The sequence below is a fragment of the Mya arenaria genome, chromosome 8 (genome assembly GCF_026914265.1).
Source record: "Mya arenaria isolate MELC-2E11 chromosome 8, ASM2691426v1".
Lineage (NCBI taxonomy): Eukaryota > Metazoa > Mollusca > Bivalvia > Myida > Myidae > Mya > Mya arenaria.
The window spans coordinates 7,405,104-7,427,235 of NC_069129.1; the positions used below are offsets into that span (position 1 = coordinate 7,405,104).

The 22,132-nt window shown below is 35.1% G+C and overlaps 1 protein-coding gene across 2 annotated transcripts; it reads left to right on the top strand.

Annotated features, from left to right (window-relative positions):
• The first annotated feature begins 1,087 nt into the window (after positions 1-1,087).
• Positions 1,088-21,966, top strand: LOC128242855 (puromycin-sensitive aminopeptidase-like). Of its 2 annotated transcripts, XM_052960235.1 has the most exons (21): positions 1,088-1,146; positions 1,416-1,558; positions 3,987-4,142; positions 4,561-4,686; positions 5,117-5,224; positions 5,644-5,844; positions 6,458-6,554; positions 6,904-7,052; positions 7,663-7,827; positions 8,562-8,666; positions 8,920-9,075; positions 10,460-10,541; positions 10,721-10,857; positions 10,977-11,111; positions 13,094-13,313; positions 13,799-13,941; positions 14,505-14,561; positions 17,272-17,379; positions 18,145-18,297; positions 20,225-20,272; positions 20,721-21,966. In XM_052960235.1, the coding sequence occupies exons 2-21, from the start codon at positions 1,436-1,438 to the stop codon at positions 20,859-20,861; spliced, it is 2,610 nt and encodes an 869-aa protein (XP_052816195.1). In that variant the 5' UTR covers positions 1,088-1,146; positions 1,416-1,435; the 3' UTR covers positions 20,862-21,966. The 2 variants fall into 2 exon arrangements, with proteins under 2 accessions (XP_052816195.1, XP_052816194.1); XM_052960234.1 differs by lacking the exon at positions 1,088-1,146 and having other exon boundaries at positions 1,153-1,558.
• Positions 21,967-22,132: the final 166 nt, after the last annotated feature.

Genomic DNA, 22,132 nt, shown 5'->3' on the forward strand with positions numbered 1-22,132 from the left:
ATATCTATGTCTTCCGTTGATTTTAATTCATTTGGTTTTACGTTCGTTTATTTAAAACTCGTTTTTGTCACCTCGAATATGATCAAATAAAGTAATTCATGAAAACAAATATTAAACGGATATAAGTTGCTATTTTATGTATGTCTATTCGTCTGGTACAACGCGTCAAGTCCACTATCGTAACAGTGGAAAGAAATTTGTAAAAGTATTTAAAGAGAAAAGAAAAATAGATCTGCATATAACAAAAGTTGAACCAATGACGGACAGATGACTTAAGATATTTCGGCCCGATAAATTTCCGACAAAATATCGGTCAGACATGGGCAAAACTATATCGGATGGATATAGTTTTACGATATATATCCGAAATATAAAATATATAGGTCCGATAGGGGTGCCCATATATATATATACGCATGAACGATTGCTCTGTCAGACTAGACCAGAAACAGAAAAGAAGACAGATCTCGAACCATCACGACAACACCAACGTGGTTCTTAAAAGCAGTATCGTAAGATTTGTAATAGCCTTTGGATGTTGTTGCCATAATTCCAATTATGCGTCCTATGGCATATTTCTGAATCTACTTACAAATTTAGGCAAAGTTGGCTTAAAGTTGACAATAAATGTCTTATCATAACGTTGAACCAATCAAATCATGTATATGAGCAAATTACATTGAATTCATTTTCGATTATACCCAGTGGCGTATCCATGACATGTCGTTAGAGGGGGCGTAACTTAGGAGCTTAACTCCAAGTTTGACTTGCGACCCTCCATCCGAACCGAAATTTATTCGGTAGTGTTGGCAGGGGGGGGGGGATTCTTAACAATTCCTATTCCGAAATTGTGCATTTGGGCTCCAATTTTGAAATAAAAAGTAAAACGGAGGGGGGGGCGCCCTCACCTCCGTACCCGCTACAAGTTTGCCCAATTAAATAGCCAATCAGCCTTATCCAATATGTTCTATGACATGCATTTGGTCATTAAAGGGTTCCTACATTTAGTATAAAAACAAAAGTACAGATAACATTTATCACGATATGTCATGTGTCTTGTACCGAAAACTGACCGGGGTTTGTAAAACCTGTTAAGTGCTACCTTCATCCGGTTCAAACCAACTTTTGTTTGCAATTCCCACAGCGGTAAAATTATATATTTTACTCGAGGAAACTCCACGATATTTTCCGTTATTTAAGCTTGGCATCTTGGCAAAACTTTCAATCAATGACAATTTTATCTCAAGCTTTCAATTTTGCAAGTAGAAGAGGCATACTTTTGCGAAAAAAACTACTTTTGACAATACAAAGGACGTCGCCATTTTGCCGGGCGGTGTTGGGGCTTAAATCTCCATCGGTTCTGCCTTCTTGTGCAACGTCCATTTTTCCAATTTCTAGCGTACTTTCGATTTCAGCTCGTCAAATAAGTTCAACAATGGCAGCAAAGACACCCTTCGAGCGTCTCCCAACAAATGTGGTTCCTGTGAATTACGATGTTACGTTGAAACCGAGTTTAAAATCCTTCACGTTTGAAGGGTCAGAGACGATTCAAGTGACGGTAAGAAAATTGCAAGCGGTCTGTGTTATTGTTGGAATAGTTGAATGAAACAGTTGGGTATGACTAAAATACGAAAATAGGTTATTTTCGCGAAAATAGCTTTTTTGACTAAAATACGAAAATAAGGTATTTTTTGATGAAAATAAAGTTATTTTCGCGAAAGTAAGATTTTGATGAAAATAAAGTTATTTTCGCGAAAGTAAGATTTTGATAAAAATCTGAAAATAAGGTGAGTTTGCGCGAAAATAACACTTTTTAACAACTATGTACTTAGTTTGAGCTAAAATAAAGTTATTTTCCAGAAAGTAAGAATTTGATAAAAATCTAAATTTTGGCGAAAATAACATTTTTGACATAATGTAGTTAGTTTTTGGATATAATAAAGTTTTTTTTGCGGAAATAAGTTTGGGTAAAAATCTGAAAATATGGTTAGTTTTGGCGAAAATAACATTTTGGACAAAAATTGAGTTAGTTTTGGATAAAATAAAGCTATTTTCGCGGAAATAAATTTTGGTAAAAATCTGAAAATAGGGTTAGTTTTGGCGAAAAATAAATTTTTGAAAAAAATGTAGTTAGTTTTTGGCTAAAATAAAGTTATTTTCGCGGAAATAAGTTTTTGGTAAAAATCTGAAAATAGGGTTAGTTTTGGCGAAAATAAAGTTATTTTCGCGAAAATAAGACTTTTGTTAAGATCTGGTAAGTTTAGGCGAAAATAGCATTTGCGACAAAATTATAGTAAGTTTATGGCTAAAATAAGGTATTTTGGTTAAGATCTGGTAAGTTTTGGCGAAAATAGCATTTTTCGAAAGGTATTTTCGCGAAAATAAGATTTTGGTAAAAATCTGGAAAGTTTGGGCGAAAATAACATTTTTGACAAAAATTTAGTTAGTTTTGAATAAAATAGTTATTTTTGCGGAAAAAGCATTTTGATTAAAATCTGAAAATAGGGTTAGTTTTGGCGAAAATATCTTTTTTTACAAAAATGTAGTTAATTTTTGGCTAAAATAAAGTTATTTTCGCAAAAATAACATTTTGATAAAAATCTGGTTACTTATGGCAAAAAACTATCCAAACTTTCTTCTACTCGTGCCATAGGCATGGGTGGTTGGGTGAGCTTTTTTACCCTCGCCATCGGGTTATACTAGTTAAAAGTTATACTCATTCGGCAGGCACACCACGATTTACATTTTAGGCTCAGGTTGTCATAGGCATATATGTCGGCATCTCCTTAAGTTGTAGGATATATCTTTGATTGTTCCCTTTAGTTTTATCGTGTACCTGCTTCAGTAGCAATAACGGTCTATAATTATGGGTAGCAATAACGGTCTATAATTATGGGTCTTTGTCATCAACTTAATCCGCTTAATGACAAACAAGTGTGTATAACCGCTTTGATGTTGCACATTTCCGATGGAGGTGTGATCAACAGAAACATGTTAAAATACTTTCAGTAATCATTGTTCAATTTTCCTAAAAACATAATTGTTTCGAAACACTAATACACCTGTCATATGTGTTATGTAGACCAAATAAAAGTATTTTAATATTTTTTATTAAAAATTGTCATTTACGACAACAGAAGAAGATATTTTCTCTTTTTTTTTTAAATCTTATTTTCGCGAAAATAACTTTATTTTATCCAAGAACTAACCATATGTTTGTCAAAAAGGTTATTTTCACCAAAACTAACCCTACTTTCAGAGTTTTATCAAAATCTGATTTTCGCGAAAATAACTTTATTTTAGTCAAAACTCAATACATTATTGTCAAAAAATGTTATTTTCGCCAAAACTAACCCTACTTTCAGATTTTTATCAAAATCTTATTTCTGCGAAAATGACTTTTTAGCCCAAAGCTTACTATATGTTTGTCAAAAATGTTATTTTTGCCAAAACTAACTCTATTTTCATATTTTTTCAAAATCTTATTTTCATCAAAAATAACCTTATTTTCGTATTTTAGTCAAAAAAGCTATTTTCGCGAAAATGACCTATTTTCGTATTTTAGTCATACCGAAACAGTTCATATATTTAAAGTTGTAAGTTGCTATTACATTCGGAAGATGAGTTGACATTATTCAGAGACATATCTGACAAGTCATTCCATAGACTAAAATGTCTGAATGGCATTTTAGAATAACTATCTGACCAGATAAACAAATAGGCAAATCTTGAGCCAGAGTGCCACACTTCTATAGGGCCAACTTTTATTGGCATTTTTGGGTTTTAATTTTTTCTCTTTCATTCAAATATCGCTAAGTTGCTGAAATCTAAAGAAATAAGGTTTATGTACTTAACAACTTAATTGATGAACACTCAATTGTGGAAATGATTGACAATCTAATTTTGTTGAATCCGCTATAAAATTGTCAAGATCATCCAATGTTATTTTATTTTAGGATGTCTCATCAAAAGTTTTTTTATTTCAGGTTGTTGAGCCAACCAAAGCTATATCGGTCAACTGTATCGAGATTGAAGTTAAGAGTGTGCAGTACCAGGCAGATGGTGGAAGTGAGATCACTGGAACCATCGAGTACAAGAAGGAGAATGAAATCGCTGTCTTCACCTTTCCAGAGCAGTTGCCTGTATGAAAATAATTTTCGTGAAAAAAAATAAGAATAACCTGCGAATAAGATTTAAAGACGAAAGAAAAAGAATTTCAAAAAGACAACATCATAAATTATTGATATTTGATAATGGATATTTAATTCCAAAGCCAGGATCTAACTTTAATTCATTTGATTTAAGAGGAATGAACTAAAAATGATATAAGCATGCGTTGTTTAGAAAACATTTTCTAACACTAACATTCGGTTTTGTTTTTTGCGGGGTACATGAACAGTACCTGTCATATTTGTTATTGCTGTTGTATGTTAGCTGTATGGTACATGTTATTTATAATAAGTAATGCACTCTCACATATTTTCTAAAAGTTAGTTCAAATTGTGGGTACATGAACAGTACATGTCATATTTATTATATATAATGTACTCTCACATATAGGCTGGGAAAGGCAGCCTGAAGCTTACCTTCACAGGAGAGCTGAATGATCGGATGAAAGGTTTCTACCGCAGCAAGTACACCGGACCAGATGGCGAGGACAGATATGGGGCTGTTACTCAATTTGAGGTAAGAATTAAAGAGGTTCACTCTTTTCTAACTATAGGCTGGCAAAGGAAACCTGACACTGACGTTTACTGGAGAACTGAATGATCGTTTAAAGGGATTTTACCGCACCAAACAAAAAGACTTGGACGGAAAAGATAGTTTTGGGGCGGCTACAATGTTTGCGGTATGGATGAGGTTTTAAGTGGATATGTATCTACATGTATCGGTGGTCTCAAAAAACATATGATATCTTTGCATTTTATAATTTTCCATTCATATATTTTAAAAGAATTATTTTTTCTGTAAATCTTATCAGAATGGAGGGCCATTTTCTAATGTTATTATAATTTGTTGCACAACCCAGTTGTAAAATAATGTTGTTGTCCAGTTGGTTTATATGATGTGAATATATACAATAAAATATGATTAAACAATATATGTTTCTTTCCAGGCATCAGATGCTCGCAGATCATTTCCTTGCTGGGATGAACCCGCTTTAAAGGCGACATTTGACATCACTCTGGTGGTCCCCAAAAACAGAGTGGCTCTGTCTAATATGGTATATTTTTTAAAAGTAGATTTATTTAAATAATGCTAACGAATTGTTTTTGTGGCATTTGAAAGAGGATTTTGATAAAGTTTTTCCTGTTTATGGTGCGAAACTTGGGATTTGTAGGCAGGCAGGATTTGCGGTCTTCTTTAGAATCGTTTTTGTTGAATTCAAATATCGTTTTTGTTGAATTCAAATATCGTTTTTGTTGAATTCAAATATTGTTTTTGTTGAATTCAAATATTCATGTATTTTGATGAACACAGAAATTGGGACCAACATTTTGGTCATTTCATGTATACAGCAGAAAAAAGTATGATTTGAAATGTGTTTTATTTGCTCAGACAGATATTTTAAAATTTAGCAAGATTTAAAAAAAGCCCACATAATTCATACACTTATTCAAATCAATCAATTAACCTTTACAGCCAGTGATCTCTGAAACTGACGACTCATCAGACAGTAGTCTAAAAGTTGTCAAGTATGACAAAACGCCAATTATGTCCACCTACCTTGTGGCGTACGTTGTGGGAGAGTACGACTGTGTTGAGGGGAAGGATGAGAATGGGGTTCTTGTACGCGTCTACACGCCCGTGGGGAAGAAAGAGCAGGGACAATTTGCGCTGGATGTAAGACTTTGTTTCCCTGATGTTTTGTAAATAAGTGAAAGTTGTTACATGTTTACACAACATGTTGGGGATTTTTTAATTTGAAGGATATGGTAAGAGCACAGTGTTTAATGTTTAGTGATAGAAGATCTGTAGAAGTGTTTGGAGATGTATTGAGAAATTTGTGCACTAAAGTTCCTGTTATGTGCCTATATGGTGTCCAGCTCGTAACCTATAAACAGTTTTTGAAAACAGGTTGAGGTCAAACCAAGGAGTGGTACACTAGACACTTGCCCAGTTTTACAAACAGAACAGGTCTTGGGGCCTCCTGGTTGAACACATTCCAAGAAATGTTTGCACCAAAATGCCTGCTATATGCCTAAAATGGAGTCCTGCATGTATCATTAGAACCTATTGTCACTTTCTTATTAGACTTGCGAAATAAAAAACTGCCTTTAAGGATCTTATATGTTGAAGCATACTTGTGATATTTGTATTTAAATGGTGAGATGAATTTTAAGGTTTGTGGACAAATAAAGCTTTAAACAAATATAATAAACAGGTGATAAAGTGTTCTTAGATACTGTATCGATTATCTTACACTGATTAAAATGATACTGTTTGTGTGTTTTAGGTTGCAGTGAAGACCCTGCCATTCTACAACAAGTATTTCAACATTGCCTACCCACTACCCAAGATTGACCTCATCGCCATTGCTGACTTTTCTGCTGGTAAAACACTGCAAAATGCCAAAACATTCTTTCTTCTCTGAAATAAAATCAAAACTTTTAGTTTTTCTTTTGAAGAAAGAAAAATTGAAGAAAAGATTTTCTTTCAAAATGAATTTGGCCAAAAATTGACCTCTATGAAGTTATGTGAGGAAAAAACGTTTGAAATATAAGGATCCTACCAGGTCTTAATTATCTCCGTCTTTTTTATAGTATATGAATTATTTGTTGGAAAAATGGAAATTCCCAATTTTAGTTAAAACAAAGAATTTTTACCGGTCAGAAAGATCCTGACCGCCTTCCAAAAATAAAGTGAAGTCTTGCAAAGTTTCAATCTTGGTTTCATCACCAGGGGCTATGGAGAACTGGGGTCTGGTCACTTATCGTGAAACCGCACTGTTGATTGATCCCAAGAACTCGTCATCTACAGCCAAGCAATGGGTTGCTCTGGTGGTCGGACACGAGCTTGCGCATCAGTGGTTCGGAAATCTGGTTACCATGGTAATGTTCTGATGAATATTATTTTTATTTTTTTGTATATTTTATAATAATCATTAACCTTAGAACTCGTCATCTTAAGTAAAGCAATGGGTTCATGTTGGCTCTAAAAGTGGATAAAAATATGGTATTATGGTGAAAATTACATGTAATTGTTTCATGATTACTGTCTAAATGATTATAGAGGGCTGTCTTTCTGATTTTGGGTCTAGGATTTGACCATATTTCCCACCTTAAGAATTATATAAAAAAATATTTTCCTCAAATTCTATGACAAAATTCCACTTCAGGCTGTCCTGTTTATTAAGAATTGTTCATTCATAAAATGGGAGAAAATGTAGCCGAGATTGATAAATATTAGTTTATTTGAAATCTCCTATTTTCACTTAACGGGTTGGCCAGATTTCAAAATGATAACACAGAAATTTTCCTTAGGGGACCCTTTATCAAATTATTTCAAGCCATGCGAGGTCGTAAAAAATTCAGGACTGAGGGGGCAGGGCTAGTTATCATTATTTGATTATATGAAAAAACTTCGAAAATCTTCACATTATTTACTCGTGTGAGCATAAATCATAATTCTAAACCAATATGAAAAATAAATCCATTCCAGGAATGGTGGACTCACCTGTGGCTGAATGAAGGCTTTGCGTCCTGGATTGAATATCTGTGTGTGGACCACTGCTTCCCGGAGTTTGATATCTGGACACAGTTTGTGAACCAGGATCTGGGACGTGCCCTCGACCTAGACGCTCTACACACCAGCCATCCTATTGAGGTTAGTTTCAACAACAATCTGTAGAATATTTATTAATCACGGCACTAAGATCATATGTGTACACAGATGGTTATATTTTATACATGTGTATTATTGTTAAACTGTTAGTAGCTAACATACACACAGGATAACACCTTCAGTGGTTTTATAACATACTAGAGAGAAGTAGCTGGAGTCTGTTATGAAACCACTTAGAGCGTATACTCCATACTTCCCTATCTACTAACAGTGTTAAGATTATATCTCACCGAGAACCTTAAATTTCTTATACAAACTCATTGTGTTCTCTGCTAGACTTATACACAGCTATTTTTGGTCCCAAATTGCTTACAGAACCAGTTTTAAAATAATTATTTTTCTCTATTAACAAAATATATCGAAAACTTTATTTTGGAACAGCATTTGTGTCAGGTTGGATGTTTTTGTTTCTGCTTTTTTCTCGCCTGTGAGGTATAAAATTACAAGAGGTGTATGGATATTACACCCCCTCCTTGGACTGCTCTAGACCAATCAGAAAGCATCATTTATGTAGATAAAATATGTGTACATGTATTAGAGCAGATCACTTAATTGAGGGGTGACAAATACATATGTATTAAGATATTACGTGATGTTTTTTTTACATGAACACATAACAGATGAGGAATGCTGTAAAATGTTTAAATATTAAGTTAAAAGCTTGAAATCGTGGTTCATAATTATAACATTATTTATTGAAACATTCTGAATTTAAGGTGCCAGTTGGGAGCCCTGATGAGGTTGATGAAATCTTTGACGTGATTTCCTACAGCAAGGGGGCGTCCGTCATCCGCATGCTGCACAACTATATTGGAGATGAGGTGTGATATATAAAGTCACAAACCTTGATTAAATCTATAAAACACATGTTATTTGGATGCTTAGCATTGATATTTACATTTGTTCATTTGCGTTTAATCCTAATAATGTGTGTGAATCTTTGTGGAATTAAGTTTTTCATGTTTGAACAAATTGGCGTTTTAATACGCTGTACTTAGTAGTAGGAAATAAGCAGTAATCAATCAATGATGATTATCACTCAACTCAAGGATTATTTTATCTTTTTGTCCTAAGGATTTCCGTAAGGGTATGAACAGCTACCTGACAAAGTATGCGTACAAGAACACGTTCACTGAGGACCTGTGGGGGTCATTGAGAGAGGCCAGCGGGAAACCAGTGGACAAAGTGATGACAACATGGACTAAACAGATGGGATTCCCCGTCATTAAGGTATCTTTATAGAAAGTAAAATTGTAGGCATTTTTATGTGACTGTTTGAACACATGTTAAGCAGCGGCAGGCTCTCGACCTTTCCTAATCCACTATTGGATGTATGAGAGCTTTACTTCTTATCACCCTAGTGTCAGCGAATCACCTTGGTTAAGGTTTTTCATGTAAGCACTTTTATCTTGATATTTCAGCAAATACTCCATGTATTGCATGGAACTTAACACAAGTTCCCAACAATCGAAACCTACTGAATTAACTTATTAATAAAGTGACATAACTTTATCTTGAATATGATGCAAATTATGGACCTTTATTTTTCTTCTTATAAATTGCACCCTATTTTGCAGCAAAGCAATATTTTATACCTATTTCATCAAACAGTGATGAAACTTAGCCATAAATGATAGTTTAAAGTCGGTGAGAACTTAATAGCTGTCTAAATAAAACATTGCTGTAAAATGATCTTAAGCTGAGGTACACAATTCCGTATTGTCCAACTTTCTCATATGTTTTTAGCTCGACTATTCGAAGAATAAGGAGAGCTATCCTAGTCACCCGAGCGTCGGCGTTGGCGTAACCACTTATGTTAAAGTTTTTGTAAGAGTTTGTGTACCACCTCAAATATTTTCAAAGCCCATTGACATATGGCTTTGAAACTTTGCACGCTTGTTCACCATCATGCCCCCAACCTGTACACAGGAGGAGGTTACTCTATAAAGCATTTTGACAAAAATATGCCCCTTTTTCTACTTAGAATTTACGTTAAAGTTTGCGTACCACCTCAAATATTTTCAAAGTCCATTGACATCTGGCTTTGTAACTTCGCACGCTTGTTCACCATTATGCCCCCAACCTGTACACAGGAGGAGGTAACTGTATCAAGCATTTTGACAGATTTATTCCCCTTTTTCAACTTAGAATTTACGTTAATGTTTGCGTACCACCTCAAATATTTTCAAAGTCCCTTGAAATCTGGCTTTGAAACTTTGCACGCTTGTTCACCATCATGTCCCCCAGCCTGTACACAGAAGGAGGTAACTCAAGCATTTTGCAAAATTATGCCCCTTTTTCAACTTAGAATTTACGTTAAAGTTTGCGTACCGCCTAAAATATTTTCCATTCAATTTATGTTAATATCTCAGCACATCATGTATTGCATTGAAATCTAATCTAACAGTGATCCATGCATGTTTTGCCAAAACTTTTCAATCCATACACCGAAAAGCGGCGGAATAGTCGAGCGCGCTGTCTCTGTGACAGCTCTTGTTTTACATTACAACTTCTACTATTCTATGGAGCACTACTGGATGGCCTGCAGTGGTATTTTCAACGTTTTTATTCATACCATAGTGCCCTCTTTATATTCTCTTATTGTTCCCTGTAGGTGACGGAGAGCCAGGATGGAAACAACCGAGTGTTGAAGCTATCGCAGGAAAAGTTCAATGCTGATGGCAAAACCGTGGCAGGTAGGACTGACCGATCAATTTGAATCGTTTTACTCTTAAACCTCTTTAAGAAAACATGAGGGAGGCAAAAATTTGGCTACTTCTAAATTGAAACAAAATGGAAATATTTGTCTTAGAGAAAAGACAACTGTCAATATTTGTATGAACAATAATAGACTTACTTTCGGATTCTTATTCAGGAGAGAGCTCAGAATGGCTAGTCCCTATCACTATATCAACATCAGACAGTCCCAACACTCCTGTGAAGTCTGTACTTCTGGAAGGACCCAGCATGACGGTTACTCTAGAGAATGTGAAACCAGGAGCATGGGTCAAGGTGGGTAATAAATTTAAACACTCTTGTGAAGGCTGTACATCTTGGTCTAGATACCTCTATGTTTGATAAATGCTGTATTGTGTGATCTAATTATCTTAATGATTTCTTGTATATTTCAGTTGAACTCTGGCTCAGTAGGCATGTACCGTGTACACTATACATCGGAAATGTTGGATGCCCTTACCCCAGCTGTACGAGACAAAACACTTCCGCCAAGAGACAGGCTCAGCCTGGAAAATGACCTCTTTGCTCTGGTAAATATTAATAAGTCATCAAGTTATGTGTGTTGGCAAAGCTTTGTCTTCAAGAATGTTCAGGCATTGTTTATGTGTTCTTGTCATTACTGGAGTTCAAGATGCATTAACTTTGATCTTTGGCCATGACCAGGGCTTCTCGAAAACCAACAATTTGCCAGTCTGGACTGATTTTTACTTTGCCTGACCCACTTCTGTAACAGAAAATGGCTTAAAAATAAGTCTGAAATTTGTTCATTTTGTTTTAAATTTTGGTCCAAAACAGATAGTAAAAAAATATAGGAATTAAAAAACACAAATAATGTTTGTCATTCACACATCCCCAAATAGGCCTGGACCAATTAAGATTTCAAACTTTTAGATGCCCTGTCCATGCCTTAAGGATTGTTCAAGATTTGCACACAAAAAATGTCCCGATGATGAAAATTTGTACACATTTTACCTATGATATTTTATATGTTTGAATGCTCCATAATTTTAATGAGGTTAATTTACTAAGCTAATGTTTTTCTTTTTAACTGATTTGTCTTAAATACTAACATATTTTAATACCGTTAATCCAAAGTCTTCAGGACCAAAATAAAAAGTTTGGAATAATGATATTTCAGATTATCATTAACAAATTTTAGAAAATAACAGTGCTCGTGAATTATTGGTGCAGTAAAATATTAAGTCATGAAGATTGCAATGTTGGTTACGCGTTAACAACACATTGCATTTTGTTTGAGTGAACGTTCAGTTATCCATGTTTGTTGAATAATTGTTTGATAAATGACAGATAATATTTTAAAAGTTTTTATTAAAACTAAATCATTTACAGTAAAACAGCGATCCCTCGAGGACGCCATGGTACGAGCTAAAACCTTGAAGGAATTGATATTTCGAATGACCCAAGTTTCCAGTTCAATTTCCCAGTGTTTTGAATTGTCTTCACGGATTATGTATTGCGTTGTGGAAATCGCTCATGTTCAGAAGCTGTCGTATATTAAATGTAAAAATGTAAATGAAAAACCAATAAATAAATAGTAAATATTATTTTTTACAAAAAGCACAATTTCTAAACAAGTAACATTGAAATATGACAGTACATATTATGATCATAATTATCTTCTCATGCCCCTATCAACTTATAGCGGTCATGCCTTAACAGTGATAATCAGGTTTTCACACCTTATCAAATTTCCTTTTAACTGTCATTGCAATTCTTACAACTTGTGAAAGTTTTATCACCTAGCAATTGTTTGATTATTTTAGAACACAGGTTCGGGAAGAAGTGTAAAATTATGACCTCGAGGGAGTCATTACGATTTGTGCATGATTTGTGTATTTGGGACCGGCTATTGTGCTTGATTGTAGTGGGTCGAGTGAGTAATGTGGTGATCGAAATTTGATGAGAAAGACATTTTATGTGAAATTCAGATTGAGTACACCAGCCATTATATACACACTACACCACCTCAAAAAGTGGCTCATTATTTGACACCGATGTTTGTTACATAAGCGTGCTTAACGTAATTCTTTAACAAGTGCTATATGTGATTCTTTAGCACCTTAAGCCGATGCCCAAGTGCTATTGCAGTATGGTGTAAAAACTATGATATGTTCAAATTTGATACAAGGATTGATAAACAGGTGTTAAATCTATCCCGATTTCGATTATTGATAAAAAAAAAACATAAACAAAGAAGGAATAAAATCAGGACCAAAAAATAAATTGAAATAGTGATAATTTTGGAAAATGGTGTTCAGATTAGCGGTGTTTGAATGTGTATTATATAAATATCAAATTTTGATAACATTAAAATACATAATGTAAACTTATAGTCAATCTCAAGATTTTTCCATTTAAAGAAAATAACAGTAAACTGTGAACATAATGACTCCAGATATAATGAAACTCCTGATATGACTAACCAATTTTGATTGTCCCACAGAATTCATTATTACTGGAGTTTACTTTAATACAACACAAATAATTCCAGGCTCGTGCTGGTCTCGCCTCCTCTGTCGACGTCCTGAAAGTAACGGAGGGCTTCATTAATGAGGACAACTACACAGTGTGGTCAGACCTCTCCCTCAACTTGTCAAAGATAGCGGGAATGCTGCAGTATACAGATGGATATGAGGCTTATAAGGTTTATGAACGAGCGCTGTTTGGGCCCGTGGCAAAAAGTCTGGGTTGGGAACAAAAGGAAGGAGAAGGTATGAATTTGACATGTTTTTACTTTCCTTTTCCACGAAACCTGAATGCTCTATTATATGCTACATTATGATAAATTAATATGTTATGTTATATATATATATATTTGTTGTCGCCATCGATATCCAGTAACCTTGTGACAAGGAGTATTAAATTCTTCAGTATGTTTCGTTATGTTGTGAAAAAGAGGACTTGGTATTTACAAATATAACGCAACGTAAAACTCTTTAAATTCAACAGTATGTTGAGTTAAGTGGTGAAAAAATAATCATTGGGTTTAGACAAATGTAGCACAAGGTAAAGTTTAAACTGGCTTTGTTCAGAACATTTCCTTCTTTCAAATTGAAATTGAATTATGACTTGAACATTGTTTAAAATTATTCATGGTTTTTCTACCATTCATTGCTATGGAAACCCAGATACTGGGACCACTGTCAGAGGAAGTGAATTAATTTGTAATGTTGACATTGTTATTAACATCTTCTAGGTGTGTTGAAGTCCATGCTTCGAGAGCTGGCGTTGGTACGTCTTGGTCGCTATGGAGACCCTGATATTGTTGCCGAGGCAAGACGGAGGTTTGCCGACCACTGTGATGGCAAGGCTGTCCTTCCTGCTGACCTCAGGTCGCCTGTACGTATTTTCTTTAATTTTGTATGATAATTGTATTACATTGATGTTGAATGTTATTTTACCAATATATTTAAGTGGACAGTTCATCTCAGGGTAAGAATAGGCTATGTATTAACAATGTTGAACTTTACTGTTGAAAGACAAGTTTTTGATGAGCAGTGTTGAGAATTTTGGCTTGTCTGTTTTTAAAAGAAAGAAAGTCGAGGTATTGTCATTATCTTGTATGCAGTTGCATGCCAAATGCATAAACTTTGCCTTAATTTAATATCCGTTCAAGAGAAAAAGAAACTTTGTACACATGTTGCTCAAGACAATTGAAACATGTTCTGGAAGGACATTAACTTTGGCTGTAATAATTATTGAGTTATGTCCTATTTTACTGATAAACAACAGACATCGTTGTTATTTGCTCCTTGGCAGATCCATGATTTTGTTTTCATTTACAGTGTGGTTTTGAAGCACCACTCATAGTTTGTTTAGAATTTAGGGATTCTACTGTGATGTTGATCCACATCAATGCTATGAATGTTTTGTACTATTTAGCAATACATTTCATTTTACAGGTGTACGTCACAGTATTGGTAAATGGAGATGAAGACATTTTCAACAAAATGCTGAAGGTAAGTCTGATCTTCTGATGTATTCAATAACATTTTTAAGGTCGTATTCACAATCTTTTTATATCCTTTTGGGACTAGATTTATGTGCATATGAAGTGTTTCTTCTAGGCCATTGACCAAAGGCGTTGCACACTGCTGCCCTTTTGGCTCTCGGATTCGCTGTGCTGCCAAATCTAACACTCAAAATTAGAAAAAATAGTCAATTGAAGAAGTTGTGTGTAAAAGTTCAGTTTAATTTTTGTTGAAACTAAAAGGAAATGGGTCATTTTCCAAAAATACCAGAAAAGAATCCTGATATAAGGACACAATTTATTAAACCGATGCCAGTTAAGTTTTGTAGTGGGAGGAAGTCGGTTTAAAAAGTTCTATGCAGTACTTACTGATGCAAGCGGAAGCTTGCTGGGCACCCTTTCATGATAGTGTTAACAGTGACTAATTATGGCTGTGCCCTTTTTAAAAAAAATACATTGCCTTTTGTCAAACCTGGAAAAAACAATAATATTTCTGTGAAATTGAATGAAAAAACTGATCTAGCTAGTGATACAGTTTTCCACCCCTCACCCAAGCGGCAGTGTCCGAACTCAATACTAGTGACATGTTTCCTAGGCCTCTTAAAAGGACATCAGCAGTTTTAGGACTAACCTAATGCGTATCAGAAAACAGTTTTACATCACATAAAATTATTAAGTGGCATAGAGATGACATGTATGGACATTTATTTTATCTCGTGGCCACAACTACCTAATTTGTTCCCACAACTAAGTATGTTGTGGCCATAACATAACATAGTCACGGCCACAAGATATCTAAGTCCTGGCCACAAGATGGTTAGTCATTTTCATGACATATTTATGCCCCCTTTTGAAAAAAGTGGGGTATATTGTTTTGCACATGTCGGTCGGTCTGTCTGTCTGTCTGTCTGTCTGTCTGTCGGTCGGTCGGAATACCAAATGGTTTCCGATCAATAACTTGAGAACGCTTTGACCGAGGGACCTCATACTTGGTATGTGTATTGGTCATCACCAGCAGATGAACCCTATTGATTTTGAGGTCAGTGGGTCAAAGGTCAAGGTCAGTGTGACCTTTACATGAAAAACGGTTTCCGATCAATAACTTGAGAACGCTTTGACCCAGGAACCTCATACTTGGTATGTGTATTGGTCATCACCAGCAGATGAACCCTATTGATTTTGAGGTCAGTGGGTCAAAGGTCAAGGTCAGTGTGACCTTTACATGAAAAACGGTTTCCGATCAATAACTTGAGAACGCTTTGACCCAGGAACCTCATACTTGGTAGGTGTATTGGTCATGACCAGCAGATGAACCCTATTGATTTTGAGGTCAGTGGGTCAAAGGTCAAGGTCAGTGTGACCTTAACATGAAAAACGGTTTCCGATCAATAACTTGAGAACGCTTTGACCCAGGGACCTCATACTAGGTAGGCTTATTGGTCATGACCAGCAGATGAACCCTATTGATTTTGAGGTCAGTGGGTCAAAGGTCAAGGTCAGTGTGACTGTAAGCTGAAAAAAGGTTTTCTGATTGTCCATATTTTATTTTCTTATATAGTAGACAGTAGAAATTTATATGTCACTAAATGCATGAGTTGAAGTATCAGTTTTCAGTGAACATCTAGTTTAATTATGCCCCCCTTCGAAGCAGAGGGGTTATATAATTGCTTTGCACATGTCGGTCGGTCTGTTGGAAGACCAAAGCTTGTCCGAGTGATAACTCAACAATTCCCGGACCTATGGTCATCAAACTTGACATGAAGATTAGGTATGACCAGTAGATGACCTGCCTCATATGCATCCAATGACAAATCAGCTGTCATTTCAGTCCATGCATATTTCATTCAATTGTCCAAATATTTCTGGCAACTTGGCGCTCAGGGGGCATAATGTTTGACAAACATCTCTTGTTGGTCATTGTTATGAGTTGGAAATGGGGGCCACAAGATGAAAAATAATTCACACATGTGACCTCTATGCCACTGTAAGAATTATCTTAACTTTTGAAGTGAAAAAAAACTAGTATAAAGTTCGAACACTTGTTTTCTCAAATGAAGCTGCAGTCATCAAAATTAGACTTTTGGATGTACAAGCCAGAATTCTTAGCAATATTTTGAACAAGCCCTGCAATATAAAATTTTGAATTTTAGCAAGCCCAGAAAACGTTTTCACAGTGCAGGGCCTGCAGACTTGTGTTAATTTCGACCACTGAAGGTGTATGTTGAGTTAGGCATGCATTGTGAGGACAGCTCACATGCTGGGCTCTCTGAAAACTTGTCAATATTAAAAACTTGTAAATATTATAAACAAAGCTATAACTGCTTATTTCTTTTTTCTTTGTATGTTCTAGTTGTATGATAAGGTTCACATGCAGTCTGAAAAATTGAGGATAGCCTGTGTGCTGGACTGTGCAAAAGGGATTCAACTAGTTAACTAAATGAACCTTTATTTCTCCTTTTTAGCTTAATGATGAGGCTCACATGCTGGAAGACAGCTTGTCTGCTAGGCTACACAAAATAGAAAACAACTGGTCAACTAAATGAACCTCCAATAAACTTATCTTCTTAATATTCACAAACCAAACTTAGTCGGTTTATTTCTTGTGTCTAGCTGTATGAGAAAGAAGGAGTGAGGGTAGCTCGTGAAACAGGTGAATAATAAATACCAACGTATAGTTGCTTATTTATTCTCTTTTCTAGCTGTATGATGAGGCTGACATGCAGGAGGAAAAAGTGAGGATAGCTCGTCTGCTCGGCTCCACAAAAGATGAGAAACTCATCAAGAGAACGCTCGATTTTGCCTTGTCTGTAAGTCCTGGAAGTTCTAGCTTGTCTTTAAATGATAAAAGGTAAAGTTGTTGTCAATGTCTTGGCTTGGTTGTCGTCATTGGCACGTTAAAACTTCAGCTATTACTCAAAAAACTTTTTACAGAATTGAGACAAAACTTGTATTGCTAGAGACAAAATGCACATGTAAAGCAAGGCTCTTGGGGGAGGGGGGATGGGCTTTCATGATTGTTGAGTTGTTTAGAACTGTTGAGCAACAGAGAAGCATTGAGGCTAGCTCCATGGGGTTCTTTTCATTGTATGTCACACACATTATGATTAGTTGACACAGGAGAACAATATTCAAATAACATCTCAGATTGATTGTAATCTGAGAAGTATAATCCTTGTGTCTTCATTGAACTGTATAATTGGCCAATAAATTGACTTCACCGAGTCCTGTCTTAGAATAAATATGGTATGTATTGAATTTAGCCTCAGCTGGTTTATTTCAATGGAATATTTTAACTGTTTGTTTGGTGTTTAGTTTAGCAGTGTCCACAAACTCCTAAATCATCCCTTTTACATTTATGCAGTCATCCTAAATAAACATTTGAATGAGCAAGCCCAAATTGTGACACCAGCGCTTTATAACAAGCCCTGCCATATAAATCACAGACTTTGTACCAGCACAGTAAACCTTTTATCAGTGGAGGGCCTGTGCAAATTTTGACCTCTGTGTATAATCACTCCCTTATGTTACTTGTTCAATATTGTGGGAAATAAATCTTACATATACCATTACAGGACAAGGTGCGAAGTCAGGACTCTACATTTGTGATAGCAGGGGTGACAGGGTCGGTGAAAGGTCGCGAGATGGGCTGGCAGTTTGTCAAGGACAACTGGACGGAGATTCACAAGAGATACACCGGAGGATTCCTGCTAGCCAGACTCTGCAAGGTGAGGCTTAAGGGAGGGGGGGGGGCTTTTTTCAAACAAAATGGTTATACTGCAAATTTGCATATTCTAGGTGTCAATGAACGTTGTTGGCGTTTTTGTGTCGCAAAAGGCGACATATAGGTATATCTTTTGGTGTCAGCGGCATCAGTGAAACCTTGTACGCACAATACCGGTAACTAATTATGATCCAATCTTAATGAAACTTGATGAAGGTGTCTTTTGGCATAATATCTTGGTCAAGGTTGATCTTGGGGTGAATCGCATCAGTGACTCCACCAAGTTATGTCCATTCTTTGTTAAAATTAAGCAGTTTTATTTCTTGTGCAGACTATATCTTAAGTACTTATTATTCAATCATCATGGAGCTGAGTAACAGTGTTTGTGGGCATAAAGACACAGTCAAGATTGATTGTGGGAGAAATCTTGTCAGTAAATCTAGAGTAATGCCCCTTTGATGTTCAAAAATAGTGAGTTTATGAATATTGATGAAAATTATTGACAGTGTTTGTGGGCATAATGTCTTTGTCATATTTGATTGCAGGGTGAATTGACTCATGTCTTGTGTAGACAATATCTCTATTTCTTACCCAATCATTATGAAACTTGGTGAAAAAATTTTTTTGTCAAGTTTGATTATCAGTTAAAAGTCTTCATTAACTAAATTCACGACAAGGTTTTGCTCCTATTACATTTCAATTTGTATCATAATTCATTGGACTAAGATTGGAGCTCCAAACAGGTTTGCACATTCAATTTTGCAGACTTCTTGTATCAAATAACAATTTCTAGGTAATGTCTTAGCCATAGTATTTTTAATTTATTGTCAAAGTTGTTATTGCCAGCATTGAAAAACTTAACTGTAAGCCTGGCCAGAACACTATAATAGATAGTAACATGGAAGTTTGTACACAAATAGAAGTATAACCCTTAAGTTATACTCCATAATTTACTGTTCAAAATGTATGATTTTGAAAGAAAAACGCTATGCATATACGTCCAGTGATTTTTTTTTAGGGGTGGGGGGGGGGGGTGCAATTAACTGCCTTCTAAAGGCTGTTTTCCCTTGTGAAAAGTCTATTTTTCCTCCCCAAAAAATAATTTCCTAATTTGATTAATGTAGATTACGTTAATGAATAAAAAAAAGCATGAATTTCTTGAAATATAAACAAAATCTTAACAGTACTTACTCTACCACAGCATAGTACTTACTCTACCACAGCATAGTACTTACTCTACCACAGCATAGTACTTACTCTACCACAGCATAGTACTTACTCTACCACAGCATAGTACTTACTCTACCACAGCATAGTACTTACTCTACCACAGCATAGTACTTACTCTACCACAGCATAGTACTTACTCTACCACAGCATAGTACTTACTCTACCACAGCATAGTACTTACTCTACCACAGCATAGTACTTACTCTACCACAGCATAGTACTTACTCTACCACAGCATAGTACTTACTCTACCACAGCATAGTACTTACTCTACCACAGCACAGTACTAACTCTACCACAGCATAGTACTTACTCTACCACAGCATAGTACTTACTCTACCACAGCACAGTACTTACTCTACCACAGCATAGTACTTACTCTACCACAGCATAGTACTTACTCTACCACAGCACAGTACTTACTCTACCACAGCATAGTACTTACTCTACCACAGCATAGTACTTACTCTACCACAGCACAGTACTTACTCTACCACAGCATAGTGTATCAATAAAAAGGTTAGAACATGTATATTCACCATCATATTAGCTATTTTGGCCTGATTTTGTATTTTTCCCAAAGTCAACCTTTTTTCCCCAATTTGCAAGGCAAAGGCGGAAAAAATAATTTAAAAAGTCACTGATTTTGTATTTTTAAATGGTTTACATGTATAAAAACATTGTGTTTTTCTCTGTTTCAGTCAATGACTGACGGATTTGTTACTGAAGAAAAAGCACAAGAAGTTGAGGTAAGTTTAATAAAACTAATTACTGTGAGGTGAACATTGTGGTCTATTGTAGAATCTTATAGAATTGTGCTGGAGTCTGTGTCTGTAGTAAAAACTAGTTCTAGCCCCAATTTCTCGAAATTTCTTCAGCTTAGCAGGCTTAAGTAGCTTATTTCAATAAGCCCTTATACATACCCGATACTTAAATATGATTTTCATCAATGAAAAATGATTAATTGTGATGAGCATAAAGATAAATCCTATTTTAAGTCGAAAATTTCCAAAAGATGTAAATATTAAGATTTAATATTATTACAACATTACATTGTCAGCAACCATCTTATTTATGCGATAATTGTTTCATCACTTAAAGAAACAGAAGATTATGAGTTTAGTCTGGTCAAATAATTATCATGTTTAGCGTAAAGAATTGCTTCAACTAGTTAAATGTTTACAACATTTTTTTTAGACATTCTTCAAAGAAAATACTGCTCCAGGGGCGGAAAGGTCAATCAATCAAGCCCTGGAAAATGTCCACCTGAATGCCGCCTGGATGAAAAACCAGTCAGCAAGTGTGGTGACCTTCCTCAAAGATAGACCTGCAGCTTGATGACCAGTCTAGAATCCATCAGACTTTTGTTGTGGGGGTACTTATGAGATCCTGTGACAATAATGTGGTCAGAAGTTGTTAGGGTAAAGGTATCAAAATAGTTCATGAATTTTTGTTTTTTCAAGTTTGTTGATTTATGTATGTTTCTTCAAATTCAATAAGTACATGTTTTTCACAAAATAGGAAACACTATTAATAAAAAAAAAAATGTGGTCGTGAAAATAGAGGGAAATAGTTTATAACAGCCAATTTTGCTGATGTGAAATATCTCTAATGCATCTAGAATTATTAAGAAAATATAAGTCATGTATGAAAGTACATTTATGGCCATTGTTTTTGTGGTTTATGAATCAAAGACTGAAAGTGCTAGAGATATATTTATACACTCTTGTGTTAAAACTGGGTAGCGATAACATTTTCAAACGGGTCCCACCATATCAGATTGATCATTTGTTTAGAGTTCAATTTTCAAAATCTATCACCCGGCATGAAAGAATACTGTGAAACAGACTTAACAAACTTATTCTCCTCATGACATATAAATATATAATGCAAATGCCCATGGTGCACATTTTACTAATTTTAAGTATTGTAATGTTTTCCATGTGTAAATCAAAAGACAATGATATTTTGTTGGCATCATACATTTATTATTTATTGAAATTATCATGGTAATAGATCATGTCAAGCTGAAGATTTTTTTCTTTGACTCAATTTGGTTTATGGTATGAAAAATTATTCTAGTGGCTGAAAATCGCCACGTCCTATGATGCTTAACATGGAAGTATCAATTTAGCATAGTCGCATTGGGGTAATACAGTTCATAGTGTTCACAGTTCTTAAAAATTGGCTGTTAATGGATAATTTAAGCTGCAAAATATTATTTGATTATTTATTGCTTATTTGGTGCATGTTCTACAAATTGTCATGTATTGTTTTTTCTCTTGAGAGAATTTTGAATGAAATTATTTTTTTCTTAGATTTGGACTTGCATAAAAATATATATATATATGCCAGAGAATTTATATATTTAAACTAACAATGGTAATGTTTTCTTTAAATATTTTGTTCATTAACTTCAAATCATCAATAAAGTTCTAACTCTATGAAAGTTGTTCAGATTTCAATTTAATTATACCCCCCAAAACAAAGTTTGGGGGGCGGGTATACTGGAATCGGGTTGTCCGTCTGTCCGTCTGTCTGTCTGTCCGTCCGTTTTTTTTGTTGTCCGGGATTCATCTTTGTCGTTATTGAACAAATCTTTTTCAAAC